The sequence below is a fragment of the Ptychodera flava genome, chromosome 22, assembly GCF_041260155.1.
Source record: "Ptychodera flava strain L36383 chromosome 22, AS_Pfla_20210202, whole genome shotgun sequence".
Taxonomy (NCBI): domain Eukaryota; kingdom Metazoa; phylum Hemichordata; class Enteropneusta; family Ptychoderidae; genus Ptychodera; species Ptychodera flava.
In genome coordinates this window covers 13,153,315-13,169,988 of record NC_091949.1, presented here as the reverse complement: position 1 = coordinate 13,169,988, position 16,674 = coordinate 13,153,315, and the positions used below count along the sequence as shown (strand labels likewise).

The 16,674-nt window shown below is 37.6% G+C and overlaps 1 protein-coding gene across 1 annotated transcript in view; it reads left to right on the top strand.

The window, feature by feature from the left end:
* The first annotated feature begins 3,520 nt into the window (after nucleotides 1-3,520).
* Nucleotides 3,521-16,674, top strand: part of LOC139122730 (visual pigment-like receptor peropsin) — a 44,614-nt gene continuing 31,460 nt past the window's right edge. The window contains exon 1 of the mRNA XM_070688402.1: nucleotides 3,521-3,829. Within this exon, the coding sequence (XP_070544503.1) occupies nucleotides 3,623-3,829 (207 nt within the window). The 5' untranslated portion in view covers nucleotides 3,521-3,622. The remainder of the gene's footprint in view (nucleotides 3,830-16,674) is intronic.

Below are 16,674 nucleotides of genomic sequence, written 5' to 3'. Positions count from 1 at the left end.
TCTGTATCAGTCGTTTCTTTTTTGTCTATTCAGTGTTCTGTAGTGGTTCTTTTTCCCCTGAAAATAGTGTGTAGCTTTTCATACATGGCGTCAGTCTTCATACAATTCACCACTATTTGTATATTTTTGTTTAAACAGGACAGTAAACGTCTTGTCCATACATATAAACCGTTCTTTCTATGTCATTATTTTGGGTTGGGGTAGTCTTATTTCAGTGTTGGTTGGAAGCTGCCAATCATCTGTTCCACATCCACCCCATCACTATTAAGGTAGAACGCGCCTCGGGGACAGATATTCGGACTCTCAAACTTTTACAATTCTTTTCTGATATACCACTTGTGGGGATTCATTTTAAAGCTCTTGGTGAAAGAAAAATTTCCAGTGGCTTAGTTTTTTGAAATTCGAAAATTTTATTTTTCTCTATAGAGTTAACACAGGGATGGCGGCCATTTTGAATTTCAAATATTGGGAAAGCTTTGGTTATTTGTTTCTGGAGTACCAAATTTGCACCGTGACCCTCCGATTTTTATTCTTGATTTTGAGAGAGAATAGTCGAAAGACTCTTTGGAGTCTTAAGGAAAGTTTGAGCAAAAGTTTGTCTTTCACTTTTGAGGCACGTTCTACCTTAATGAAGATGTATGCTGTATGAAGTTTGTCATACATGTAGCCTTGAAGGGCATACGAATGGGTGGTAACTGTATAGATACCATGCCCTGTCCATTTCGTTTTAATTGGTCGAGCTGAACCACGTGACTGCCAACAAATACACGGGGTAATGGTTTGTTTTCATGCCCGTGAATATGAATAATGTCGTAAACATAGTAACTTTACGGTTAAAACTAAAATTGTGCTTTGTACAAAGATCATAATCAACCACAAAATAAAATGGAGCATTTGTGGGCCAAGTTTAGACGCTTTTTTCAAAAAAATCTCCGGATTTGCAAATTTTTTGCAGCGCGCGCACTACTCACCAACACGTTCTGGGGCCCCGTTGTCGTTCGCACGGAAAATTTTCGTGAATTTTTAAGGTTTTTTGGGGTTCGTTGATAATATAATTGAAATAACAGACTCCGCACTGACCATTAATGTTTATTTGTGGGCGCGGACCAGAGGAAAGCCGAATTAACGGGCTCGGCAAGCCTCGCCCGTTAATTTTTGGCTTTCCTCTCGCCCTGCTCATAAATAAACGTTAATGGTCAGCGCGTCGCCCGTATTTATATATTATGACTAGTAATGTGGTCTCGGAGTTCTGTAATGATAGAAGTTTGTGTTTGAGGGGGATCTGAGAGTCCCGGGGAGGTCGATGGTGGTATTAATTAAAAAGCCAGTAGCTGTGACTTTGATGATTCTTGCTTTGCTTGTCAACTTGTTTCTTGTTATCCTCCCAAAAGCATATTTAGATACAAATTATTCAGCTTGTCAACTCAGTCCATACGTGCAAACTCCATTGTTATTGTTGACAAGTGAATTCTGGTCCGGACTGGAATTCAAACGTATAAAACAACAGTGCATCCTGCTCGTAAATAGTAGGCGTCTTATAATACTGCTGGGAGTAGCAAGAACTTGCAATTGACAATACAAAATAAAAGTTTAAAAAAATGTTTCTACTACAGGCCCTTTAAGCAATAAGAAATATGAATACTATTAATGAAATTACACTCTGATTACCAGACGGCTCCATAATACCATTTTCATGGTTTGAAAGTAGCGACCGAGGTCACGGGATCCCCTGATGGCACAGTTACAACGTCCATACCCGTAACACTACGACTAGGGCGCCCTCACAATAACTCATTCACCCCATATGATGACGTCTGCGCCATGCAAGTAGATTGGGATTGTATTGTAACAGGGTCTGGGGAGTCAATTGTCATACGCTAATGGCCCAGATCATAATTTTTGTAAATAAAGTAATGCAGAAAGTAAATCAGACGATGCAATATAATATGAATTTCATAAATATTGATATTAATAAATGTTTGCTTTACTTAATATAAGATGAAATATGTTTGCTGGTCTGTTCATGGATGTAGCACACGACTACCTACATGTTGAGAGCAGTAGTACCATAAGACCGGTAGCTGGCAAATATCTCTGCTGGCAATGCCCCAGTGTACTATACGCAGTGCTACGTCTGCGATTTTTTTATTTGCCGACGTTTGAATTATCCAGTTGAGATAACAAGGGACAGTTCAGTCTGTTTTTCCTTTTTTTTTCATAATGCACGCCCTCTTACGAAAATTTGCAAATAAGGATGATTTCCAGTCGAGACATTTCGTGATAATTATATTTTGGATCATGAGAGTGTGAAAGTTATAAGTAATCTGAAGACACTGTGGTTTAAACAGCGCCGTACTAAAAGTTCACAGAATTGTACATCGGTATCGACAGTGTATCATTGCTACTCACTAACGTAGAGCATGAGCAAACATATGGACTTAAACATCGCTAGTTATTTCAGGAGTGTGGAAAAAGAGGCTGTTATAATTAAAATAGCCAGAATTGGCTTCCCCTTTTTTCAACTTGAAATTTTGCGATGCGTTTAATACCTTGATAGAACCACGGACTTTGTTACAAATACGGACAGATATCCATATCGTTTACACATTTATGTAATAATTGCAATTTCAATAGAAAAGACAGAAATTTCCTTGCTTTCCTTGAAATTTCCTTTACATTTCCTTGATATCCCGTTTGCATGTCCAAAAATGCTAAAAAGAAAACGGAAGTATTATGCAGCTAGTAATAAGAGACGATAGCTGTTGCATCAATAGTGCCAAACCAGCATTGTTAGGAATAAAAAAGAAATGAATAAAAAAGAAAACCGCGTCGCCACATAACTTCTGCTGAACGTCACGGACCAGGAAAATATTTTGGCCCAATTCCTATCACTGGCCTTTTCTTACCGAAGTTCACGCGTATTGGTGCTATAAACAACACATTGAGAATTCAAATTCATCAAAAAATTGGTGTAATCCCCTCATGGTTAACTTGCAAAATGTAACTCTCCCAAAAAGTATTACCGAGGACTTCTCCGCAGTTGAGGACTTAGACCAAATGTATGGAGGTTCGTGAAAACCGGCTTCCCCATTCCCTACCCGCTTCATAATATTAAACTGAAAGCCAACTGCCTTTGATGGGTTCCCGGTCTCAAATCAGTCAATTTGTAGACACTCTTTCCAGGAAGAACGTATGGAGTCAGTAAACACGTACATTATCGGTGTTTTATTGCGACTGTACGTATGCACTCAAATAGACCTCGCCACAATTGCTCAGACGCCAGCACAGTTGGCGCCCTCTCTAATTTCCTGCCGGCACTCTAGTCGCTCAACGTCATGTCAGCATTTCTTATTTGTGAAGTAGGCTGGAAGGCGTTAGGAAAAGATGTTCTGTGCATTTTGCGGAGTTGTGTCAGCGTAGTGCCAGCGTTTCAGCTCTGCAGTTTGACCAGCACACGGTGACCGTGACCAGCATTACTGGTAAGTAATATCGTACAAACTAAGACCATGGCAGTGACCGAGAGCTAGGTATTATTAGTAACGTCGATACTGTTCGTGTGCATGTACCACCCACCAGTGAAGTGACAGATTTGCCGCACAATTGCTCCACGGAACCTCTCTACATGCACTGTCTCTCCATCATCGTGCTCCTTGCAATCATTTGCTCACTTCTGAATTGTGTTCCCACGAAGCTGAAGTTGCGACTTTCGTTCAGGGCTTCTGAAACCACTCTCTCCGGATTTTCTTCATCGTTATCATCGGTATATGACAGTCTTTTCCTAGAATTACTTTCAACTTCTAATTTCTGTTTTCATGCAAGAACGCAACAGGTAAGTCGACAGAAAGGCAAATGCATCAACGACAAGAATTCAAAGAGTCTATGGTTAAACCGATTCCACACGGGACATACAACGGCAGCATGTCAGACTCGATACAACCTATTATGTCTCTCTCATGTGTAATTTCTCCGTTCTGCAAATAGTTGTACTTTAATGTTAAGACGATCAATATTTGTAAAAGCAAACCTATAGGTTTAATTACAGCGGCCTTTCCGTGAGCGACCGTGGCGATATGTTCGTAACAAAAAATAATTAACTAATTTACGCATAATGTCGACACACTGACGGTATTGCAAAGGGCAAGATAATTAACGTTGCTTAGCAAGAGTTCATCACACCATTAAATTTTTAAACCCCGATGAGTAGTAGAATCACACCAGCTGTGGACATTTACTGAAAGGCCGAATTAAAATGAGTCTTTGATTGGTTGTTAGACGAATTAACCAAAAATCCATTAACCGATTACGTTGGTCGGTTGTGTAACTTCTGAACTAGGTCGAAAAATAGCGATCAGAAAGTATGAATATTGTCACAATACTGATTTTTGGCAAGCTATCCCTCTGATACGACAGTCAGGTACTCAGTCTGCCTACGTTGTCGGGCTTTAAACCTATTAATTGGAATGGATAGAGTCGTGGTACAGAGTCACTGACCTTGGCTTTCCAGATCAGCAAGTGAGTTGACTACGTCCTATAACGACTTTAATAAAGATATTTATTATTATGTTAAAATCCATAACTCTACGATCAGGCTGCTGCTTTCCTTTCCCGCCGTCTACAGCGTTGCTGAATCGGTTGTGACTGGGCACCCCTGAGATTTCAGAGCACAGTCCCTCAATGATGGCTAGCCGGTGATTTACACTAATAGTGTTTACAGAGAGCGTTTCTTCAGATTTAAACACTACTGACATAAGGAGTAATTAATGTTAGGTTTATTTGTAGAGTACGTGGCTTGCGAGTTTGCCGTTCACATCCAAAGCTTTGTGTTCAACATGCCGACATGGCTTACCGACATTTTAAAGGTGGAATGGTCCTCGGGACAGATATTTGGGCTCTCAATTTTTCCAAAACATTTCTAGTCTACCACTTGTTAGGACTCATTTCAAAGATCTTGGCGTGAGAAAAAAATCAGGGGCTTTATATTTCGAAAATGGAAATTCTACTTTTCCCCCTAAGGTTAACATGGATGGCGGCCATTTTGAATTTCAATGTCGTAATTAAATTAACGGTAATTTGTTTCTCTGCCTTTAAAATTTGCACCATGACGCCCAATTTTTATTCTTGATTCGGCTGAGAGAATGGTTGATAATTTCATTGACGAAAGTTTCAATGACACTTTCGGGGCCCACACTACCTTTATATAAGGATGTCAGCAAAACACAAGATTCGACGTTCGTTCCAGCAGCAGTAGCAACAATAAAGTTTTATACACTATTTTCACAATAATTTGTTATAATTTCTGTTCCAACGTAAGATTATGTCATATCAATGTAGCCCTCATGAATATCTCTGCTTTGTTTACTTGTAGAAGAAATTTCTAAAGAAATCTGAGTGATAAAATGAGTTTTTGGATTACAGGTCAGGAGAATGACCTCCGTTCACACCGTCATAAAATTAGACATTTGTGTATGCGCAAAACGATAAACAAATAAAGCATTATGATATGTAACTTACAAATAACTCTGCAGTAAAGTTTATAGTCTTTGACGCAATGTTTTGTAGCATAGCTATGCTAATGAGATTGTGTAAAAGGACAGTTTAAATTTCAGCGTGTCCTACATCTGTGTACAGATATAGGTCAGTAAGTGCAGCGGTGACGAATTCACTGCACCTTTACACTTAATTTAAAAGAAGATCACCTGACATAAATTTTTGCGTTTCGTGTATGTTATCGCGAAAAAATAGAAAAGTAACTGAATCAACTACCGTAAAGCTGAGCTGATATGCACATATTCGATGAAGTAGTTCAATGGGAAGCATAATGCGATGGAATTTTTACGACCGACAAAATGTAATCTTTTACCTGTGAAGGCATGTGAAGACATGGCTCCCGACGATGCTGTTGAAAGCTGCGTTCACAACACCTATGCGAGTTGTCAGCGTGGGAATTTTAACCAAACCGCTCTTGTCAGGGGCAACCAAACGCAAAGGGCTTTGTTTTCGATTTTCGATTTTCATTATTTTCGTTGCATAAGATAAACTTGCCCCGTTGTGGGTGTTCAAAACAGGGACCACACCGCTAGACTGCAGGGCACCCTTGTAGATATTTTGCTGGTATTAACATATGTTCTGCTCCTCAGAAAGTCAGAATACGCCTCATAGAATAATTATTGAATAATCTATTAATTTGCTGGTCGTATATTAAGTCATTTGTTCCTCACATATCTTTCTATATCGATACCTGTCCCTTTTCATACCCTGTGTGGAATTATTTTCCATAAGTGGCCCGGTCGTTGCCCTTCGTCAAGTCTCATTCAACCAAAATCGAATCAAACCCAGTGTTTGTCCACTGGGTCTGAATTACAGTGTTACCCTCATAATAATGATGACGTCACTATCAGACATGCTACACTTTGGTGTATTTCGTCCTTGAAGTCTATTTACAAAATCCTGCACATTTATGAAATGTTTTACTATTTATAACCCCGGGTGTACATGTCATCTGGGCGGTGTTGGTACAGGCGTCTGGAAGCAAACTGTTATACGCGACATGGCAATTATACACCTGCTATAGAATCGCAACATTCTCCTTGTTGACGGATGAAAGTCCATTGACAGTTTACATTGCGTAACAGGGAAAATAATTATGTAGCATTTTGAAAATTCATATCGCATATTGCACTAGACAGGATGTAATGAATTAGTCAAGAAATACATCAACGGAGAACATGTTTACGGTGGTGTTGCACTTAAGGTAGAACGCGCCTCGGGGACAGATATTCGGACTCTCAAATTTCTACAATTCTTTTCTGATATACCACTTGTGGGGAGTCATTTTAAAGGTCTTGGTGTCAGAAAACTTTTAACCGTCCTAGTTTTTCCAAAATCGAAAATTTTATTTGTCTCCATAGAGTTAACACAGGGATGGCGGCCATTTAAAATTTAGATTTCGGCAAATATTGGGTTATGTGTTTCTGCAGGACCAAAATTTGCACGGTGACCCCCGATTTTTATTCTTGATTTTGAAAGAGAATGGTTGATACATTCCTTAATGAAAGTTTGAGCAAAAGTTTAAGTCTTTCACTTTCGAGGCGCAAAGAAAAAACAAAGCAATATTTCTTATCAAAGATGACATGAATAAACCCCTTCACACTGTATATTTTCAAGAGCAGAGACTGTATAGTTTCTTATGAGTATGTACTTCACTCGAAGGACGGAGAAACCCTCAATTATCGTATTAGTGATAAAAGTTAATGAATTTACAAAGTAAAAGAAGTGATATTACTTCGTGACATTTAATATCTCTTTTGAAATTTGACTACTAGAGTACATGCAGAAAAAACCGACAATTTTGTTTTGCATTATCCACTCATTGTTTATGGCAGGGTTTGAAAGACTGGCACTTAAATAAATCATCATAACCAAACTGAACTTGACTACGAAGTTCATTGCCAAGCAAAATTGCTGTTTTGTCATATCGTTTTTAAAGAACACGATGAGAACAATCTACAAAAATTGACCCTACCGGAGTAAAGGTTTTTTTTTGAAATACAAACGGGAGAAAAAACTTCCAGGAAATCAGGTGATGTGCAACGCCATCTCAATAATAACTGTTTAAGTCAATAATTGCTACAGTTTCTCGTTTCATCACGATCAAAATATTTTTCATCTATCCTGCAACATTTTGTCAGATGTTCCAAGTCGCCTGTCGATTCTTATTCCTTAAATCTTCCCCCAGAGTAAATGAACACAGCCTAGCGTGAAGAGGGATTACCGAAAGATAACCATTTGATCTCAATCAATGCATCGCGATAATTGAACCAGGCTTGTGTAATCACTTACCACATAAAATCAAGACATTTTCTTTGTCCAGGTCAAAATTATGGAGAGTCGCCTTCGCCTTGACGGCTGCAAACAGACTGAAGCAAACATGAGCATATGGTCTGAATAATCATGTCCTGTAAACTGATCTCAATGTTTACATTCATTGAATGCCCTCCGGACTTTTTTAAGCTTCAATGCATGTGGATTTTGCACTTGACATTGACCTGGACAACTAATGCATGACAAACATGTGTTCACATGTACATCTCGCTGTGAGAGCAATTATCGTGTTTGTAACTTTCCAAATTTTCTGTACTTGAGCTTGGGATTAGAAATTCAATATAGTTTGTTGATGGGTGAAATTTGCATCCAGTACTGTTTGTGTATATTAATTTAACGTGTATCGGAGGCCTTTAACTATTAAATCGGTGATTGGAACTCATTGTTCTTTTCGTATTATTTCCAAACAGCTAATCGGGAGCGAATAGCCCTAGTTTAATACTCTTCAAGTTGCTCTCAATGACAATCTACTGATCAAATTGACCTTCCGAGACGCTGCACATAGAATTCCAAGGCAACAAGGCGTTCTGGTCTATCCAAAACTTCAGGGTCCCGAACCTACCAGCACAAAGCACTCAGTAACATGATTGGAAGTAATTTCTTGTGAAGTAATGTTGGTTTAATCGGCAAAATGAAATCTATAGAAGCTCATCTAGTTTATACTTGTTTTTATGAGCAATTTGTAATATTGCAACATTCAGCTATAGGGCATCTAACGCTTTTGAGAAATTTTAAAATCCAATTATCCCAAATTAGTTCCAATCGCGTTCAGTGCAAATGAGAGATTAACATTATCAACAATGAGACAAAACAGGCAAGGACGCATGAAAGAGTTTGTATTAGCCCCTCCCCCCAGTCATTGTAAAATTTTCCTTGAGAAAATGTCGAACCATTCTTTCACACAAAGGATCAGATGTCACAGCTCAAAGTTCGGAAACAGAGAAACGTATTTCTAAAATTTATTCTATATTTGAAATCGGAAATGGCTGCTGACTCAGAGTGCTAAAACTGCATTTGGGAAATTGAACTTCCGCTTTTCACGTAACAAAAATCATTTACACTATAGGTTTCAAATGGAGCCTCCACAAAGGCGGCAGACTAGAACCGCACCGTTAAGTTTCTGAAATCTAGTCATCTGAAATGTAGCGGCTACCTGAATCAGGTACAAAACCGCGCGCGGCCAGAAAATTTTGCCGAAGGCGCATATTCTGCCTTTAAGGTAGTGTGTGCTTCAAAAGTGAAAGTCTTCAACTTTTGCTTAATTTTTTTCTCAACGAAACTTTTAGTCATTTTCTTACAAAATTAAATATATAAATCAGGGATCACTGAGCAAAGTTTGGTACTAGAGAAACAAATTACTCAACATTTACCGACTTTTGAAAATTCAAAATGGCTGTCATCCCTGTGTTAACTCTATGGGGAAAATAAAAGGGAGGACCCGTGTAAAATAAATAAAATATTATAATACAATAAAAATGAAAATGTTAAAGGGAATAACGGGCAAAATACATAATATGATAGAAAAATTAAAATCACGAGGCAAAAAAAGCGTGATATATACAATGAAAGAAGATTGAAGTTCGAGATTGAGCGTTGTGAAAATATCGAGAGAACTGGCCTTGTATGAATGGGGAGAAAGCGATTCATTTTCCCTAAAGAAAATATCCCATAATATTTATCAAATGCCAAGTTTGACCATAGCCAGTCTTCTCCGCTGTCTATGGCTGGTCGAATGATGTCCACTGTGAATTGCCAAACAAAGCAAAGAAATCAAAGGCTAGAAATGACCTCGTCCTAAGAGAGTAATATTATTGAAGAGCGACGTGATGACGCAATGCCGCAAGGGCAAACACGACGTACTCGTTAAATTAAAGAACAAATAATGACATTATAGTTTCGACATTGTGAACAGAACGGTAATTGCTTGCTACTCACGGTAACTAGTTCTTTGTGACCCCACGCAAAAAAAAATCAAGGCCACAGAAACAAGATTCAACAGTTACATTTGATATTGGGGAAAATCCACGCTCCCAGTCGTAACACCTCCTTTACCATTACGCCATGCACTAGTGACGCCCTACTCATCTCACCTTTGGTGATTATAACGAAAATGCTAACGCGTCGAAGCAAGTGCACAACCCACTTGGCATGCTCAATTATAATGAAATAGGCATTAGTAGCAACCAAGAGAGTTGCATTTTATCATAAACCGGTTACAATCCACCTTCCGGAGATACCGAAAGTTTAAAATTAAATAAAAGCCACTAGTACTTAGGATAAATTAAACATGCACTGAATAAAATGAATGAAATATCTAGGTAAATCACTATTTTGAGTTCGCACATGTCCACATTATAACCTGGCCCAAAGTTGGAGCCAGGTTCGCCTGATTCATTACAAAACTGATGTGTTCTCACACTTGCTTTTTTCATTGCCTTAGGACTAAATTGGGAGTTTACATGTTCATAAATATTATCACAATCGGAGGGTAGAAATACACGTGTATGTATGTATGTATGTATGTATGTATGTATGTATGTATGTATGTATGTATGTATGTATGTATGTATGTGTGTGTGTGTGTGTGTGTCTGTCTGTCTTTCTGTCTGTATGTGTGGAAGGATGCATGCATGGATGCATGCATGGTCCCCTGACAGTTCTTGACACTTTCACAGAGTTGATAACGTGCCTTCCATCGCTGTGCTTTTGGCAAGTAGTGTATTAATGGAAAATAAGGGTCACGTGAATTCTTGTCAGGTGCCAATATCGCTGGGCAAATAGTGTATTTATTGAAAATAAGGGCCACGTGAATTGCCACTTGCTCAGTGATATCGCGAGGTACGGCTTTTCTTTGAGTAATCGAAAATCAAAGATTGAAAACACATACACTTTAGATTTTTAGGTCGATGATATGTCGTAAATGTCTACCTGAAAATATGTCCTAATATTAAGTGGTTTGCAACCTTTCAGACAGGTTCAAGAGTAATCAAACCGCGTAAAAATAGCCAGCAATCGAAGGATGAAATGATTGTGAGTCACTGCATCTTTGGAAAGGGGTCCATGCATTCTGGATTATGCGCGAGTTCAAGTGACGTCATATTAGTGTACCAATGAAGTTAACTTAGACTGGAAAACAAGTAGCACTATGTAAACACATTTTATGGCGAAATTGGGACCCATTGATCCTTCAGTTCGTCAGTTTTCCTGAAGGACTAATGTCCATATTTTACTTAAACGATTATAATGCCGAAAAATGATAAAGGGTAGGTATGATGACGAGATAACCCTCGCCAAATAGCATCACGATATTCGGACTCTAAAACTTGTACAATATTTTTTCACCTACATTTCTTGGAGGCTAATTTTGAACTTTATCGAGTAAATCAAATTTTCACCGGCTAAGCTTTGTGCAAATCGGATATTTCATTTTTAACCATAGCGATAACTCGGGGATTGCGGCCATTTTAATGTTAAGTACAGACGCATGCGTATCGGACACTTGCGTATCGGACACTGCTGCTTGAAATTTTCGCAAATTTTGTCAGCGTTGTATGCATGGCTGTTGTTACAGCCTGGAGTTTAAGTCGTTGATCTACATAGTATTCATTGGCAGTCGTCTATAAAGTTGTATTTTCGTCGTTTTTGAATGAGCAATTTCAAAAAATGTCATCTAAATTTACCGACTAATATTTTATTTTTGCATATACATGACAAAACACTGACGTCATTTACAAACAGCTCTAATGCCTCCTACAAACTTTCATAATGTGTATGATTCGAAAAATCAATATCACATTACATAATTTATTCATTCATTCGTTCATTGCGCGACATAAAACCCGCGCCGCTCGTCTACTTTGGTTTTCGCTCAGATAGTTTACACCCCGAGTTAACACTCACAAAATTTGATTTTATTTAAAAAAAACAACACACTGAAGATATGTTCTACTGGTGTATCAGCCAATGACTAATGAAAATATACGGTAAAACAATATTTCGCTTTTGGTAGTCGAATTTTAACGATGCTAAAATTAAACGAGCGAAGCTCAAAATAGCTGACGTGTTCTTTAGAGATAGTGGATCGAAATGGACGGTTTGCTTATTACAAGTTACAAACCGGTACAACCGGTACCGGTCGTCGTTTTCTAAGATTCAAGATTCAAGTAAACTTCATCATCTTAAGTAAACGAATTAATCAGAAAGGGGTTCCTGTACAACATTAACCCGGCAAACAAACACTAGAAATACTCAAAAACTACCTCCAGTCAGTAAATTTGCACCTGATACGATTTTCTAACTTTTTTCATATTAATGAATGCAACTTAAATATTTTATGATTGATTTTTGCCACTCTGCAGATATCCGCCATGCGTCAGTGCGATGAATATTCAGAAACGTTTCATACATGTCATGGTTTTCGACAGCAAGTACTTCATTCGGTGATTAAAATCATCGACTGTCTATGTTTAAATATAACAATAAAATAGTACATCGTAATCCTAATAATAGGTCAAATGTCTCAAATATATTGGTATATTGGGTGAAAACGGACAAAATTGATGTCCACTTTAATACCCATGCTTCCACGGCAATCGATATGGAGTGAAACTGTCAACTTTTGCCAAATGTCATCAAAAAGTGGCTAAATTACTACACCAATTTGACAATACAGGTTTGATGGGCGGCAAAAACGATCTTGATCCTAAAGTGCAGGCCACATGTTTCCATATATAATAACAACCATTTAAGGCTAAAAATATCAGTCCCCCTAAAAAACACCTAAAAAGCTTCGATAGCGAAAATAATTGGAAGAGAAATAAATATAAAATAAAAGAATCAATAAGGATTTGTAAGTTTGGCAGGGACTATAAAATAGTGAAATACTGATCGAGTCAGGTCCCCTATGATTAACACATCCTGATTTCTGTATCAATATAAATACATAAATTCATAGACTTAATGCGAACAAGATAAAATATACATAGCAGACAATTTCCGTTAGATAAATAAAATATTGTGTTTTTAAGTGTTTCTAATTTTTGACCTCGATGAACAGTTTTATTTGACGTATTTTAACAGCACATGTAAATATGATTAACAATTGACAAAAAACTCTTGTGAAAACCAAGACTGCATAATTAATACATAAATCTAATGGTGAGATATGACCTTATGGGAGTTCCGTTGATTACGTATAGAACAATGACCGGCAATAAGATCGCTATCGAATACATCATACTAGGTGAGATATTCAGTCAAAGGCTGATCAAGAATCTTTAGTAGGAGCTCTGGGAATAGTTTGAATAATTTTCATTTTTCTTATATTTGGTGAAGCTCATCCTAAAGCATGAGACGATATCAATAGCAATTGACCAGATATCATCTGGTAATGCTTCCGTGTTTCAGTATGTGTTGCTTTTGTTTGAAATAGACACTTTTCTCTGATATTATTGCCACGAGTTTGCTACTTCATTAAATGATTATGATCAAAATCACGAGCAATTTTCATCATGTATATCTTTAATTGAAAATGTCATTAAGCATACGACATGGGATTTAGTTGAAATGACAATGTTTAACTTCTTTCACTGGTGTTATATCATGTATCATAATTTTTTGTAGCCAGTTTAATTGCTTATGGTCAAGTCTTTCAAGTTTTACTTGCCAAATTGTGAAAGCTAATCGAATGTGCAAACTACAATTAAGCATATTTAAAAATGCAAAAATGCTTTTGTTGCTACTATTTCATAGTCGCAACAATATGTATATTAAATTTCCTCAACTTAGATTTAGTCCTCCAAGTTTAATAAGGTAGCGTTGCACTTAACTAACATACTTTTTTCAAAGCAGTATTTCTTGTCAAAGATGACATGAAAACCCTTTGATTTCACACTATATATTTTCTAAAAGCAGAGAATCTAAAGTTCACTATGGTAGCAAAGGTTTACTTGAAGGATGAAGAGGGTATATATTTGGAGTAAGTGAAAAGCTTGTTACTATACTTTATGAAATTTAATATCACATTTGAAACTACAGTATATGTAGAAAAAATGACATTTTTGTTTTGCATTATCTATTCCAATTTCTAAATGGCAGGGGTTGAAAGACTGACATTTAAAACAGTGATCAAAATCATGATAAGCAAAATTGAAATGATTCTCATTCAAAATGTATGAACTTTATTGCCAAACAAAGCGTTTTTGTCATATAGTATTAATAGAACGTAATGTGAATATGTCAAAAAATTTGACCAAACCAGAGTGGAGCAATTTTTGAAACTTTGAACACGGGAGAGAAAAAAGCAAGGAAATTGGGTTACTTTCATACATTTGAGTAAATCTTATACTTCTTTCTCATCTAATGTACGATTGCTTGTCATGCTAGAGAGTGAACCCAATCAATATTTTAATGTTGGGTTAACAAATTAAAGGGACATTAGCTGTAACTTTTGACTATTTTTTTCACTACTCTGTTTCAATGTATCAACTACAGAATTTTACTATAATCCGATCATCATGACCAATGCCCAATGTCCTTCTTGCCAACACAGCCCGTGTATGTGAAATGACCATTGTTATTGTTGATAAATGTATTCTAGTCCGGACCTGAATACAAAATTTAAACAATAACAATGCAGATTATACTCATGTAGTGTATATTTATGAGCTAAATATTAGGAATTTCTCCATGGTTCAGGGATTCAAACCAGAAACTGCAGATGATACACAGAACACACAAAATTTAAAAAATGACCAAAGTTACAGCTAATGGATCTTTAATGAAAATTGAATGAGCTTTGCAAAAGAGAATATGCTGTGTTATGTGCAACGGTCGGGAAAGACCGTTGAATATGCACATCAGTAATTAGCTGATTTTAATTGCTAAACGACTTACATTGTACGTAGCAAGTTTCATAAACTTTGGTCAAGCCAATCCAGATATACGTCCCTTATTAGAAAATTTCGTAAAGTATGCAAATTAGTGGCCAAAGTCGGTCGCAAGCAGAACAGTGATACACATACGGGTCTGTTACAATCAGGGTGCAAAATACTCTAGCATTCCTCCGTGTTGATTACTCATTCTGAAACAGAATGGCTGTCACTTAAATTATTTGCGTGCAACATCAACAATGCATAAATTAGTCTGTTTCGTCGAACAGACATTTTGATTCCGCTTCTCCACTCCGATACAGACTCCTTAAGACATGTCAATTTCCTCCCTAATTACTCCATCAAATAATGCGATACAAGGGCTTTCTCGTAAGGCGACGCCCTGTTGAGTCACTCCAGCTTTCTAGAAATGTCCTGATTATCCTGCTAATTGTCCATTGTCGTCATTCATGAACCGAATTGTCCAATAATGACGTGTATCGCGTACAAGCTTTATGTAAGCATGTTATTAGACCAATTGTCGATCACTGTCTTTCGAACGTACTGTCCTTGCCTCTCTGCGCACTAATTGGACAGAGCAAAACAGAGCAAAGGAGAAAACGACCCAATCCCTACATCTGATTTTAATCAAGTTGTGCCGATTTAGATCGTCATTGACATTCTATTTCTAATGCACATTTGACCGACCCTTCATCTCGAAAACACAGATTTCTCTTTTTCGGAGAAAGACACTTTATTGCACATCAGCGTTTACAGTCATATTTTTTCAAATGTTTGTCGTTCGTAGTAAGCTCTAAAGGTAAGGTATACGAATACTAGTTGTGTATGATCACAGGAATATGGCGCTTAAGATATTAACTTCTTCATACATTTATATGGCACCGAACACTTTTATTTCATGTTTATATTGCAAGCAGCACTAGACTTCAATTACCCACTGTCACATTATTACTTTGTACCAAAAGTAATTTATATGTATAGCACTGTTTTGAATGATTTATTTTGCATCGATCACTTTATTTTCTCCAATGATATGTATGTATGTATGTATGTATGTATGTATGTATGTATGTATGTATGTATGTATGTATGTATGTATGTATCACGACAACAGCTTTGCGCTGATTTTTGCGCCGTTGGTTCGCATAGCGGAAATCATGCTCAAGCTCGGGGGAATAGTTCGTGATGTAGCTCTGCATGGCAGGGATGTGTGTAACCGGCGTTATACGGCCTCCCACGGCCGTATACGGGAGGCCGTATAACGCCGGTAACACACAGCCCTGCCATGCAGAGCTAGTCGTGATGGAACCGACAGGGCTATTCCAGGGGCCTAGGGGATTTTCCCTGGAATAACACTTCTTCAGGAAGCGTGCAGTATTTTTTCGAGACCCTTTTTAGTCCCACAATTTCAGTCCCTCAAGCACCGAAAACATAACCTCAACTGCTTTTCAAGTCCCTCGCCCACTCCGGAGATGTTTATGAATCTTGCCATCGTATTCCCTTGAACCTGGTAAGTTTTTCGTGTCAAACAATCACTAGACGTGCGGGGGACATTTGTAACCAGTGACGTAATAATGCTCACGCCTGTTGCGGAAATTGTACTGTCCACAATGAAATTTTCAGCAAATTTTTAGCGAATCAAGTTCATATAGCTAATGTAGCCATGGCTGCCTAAAGATCGGATCGTGTATGTTTTTAATTTTTTCCATCAAGTCTTTTTGTTCTAATCCCAGCATGGTTTTTCACTTCGTAAATACGTAAAGGCAACTCAATGCTACTCGCGTTTTTTATTACGTCGAAGTAGAACACAAGGCAAATAAGTGACGCACGTGAAATCACATTTTCCAGTTCATCGACCCCAATACACATTGTTGATCTTTCCTTCGTATAAACTACATGGAAC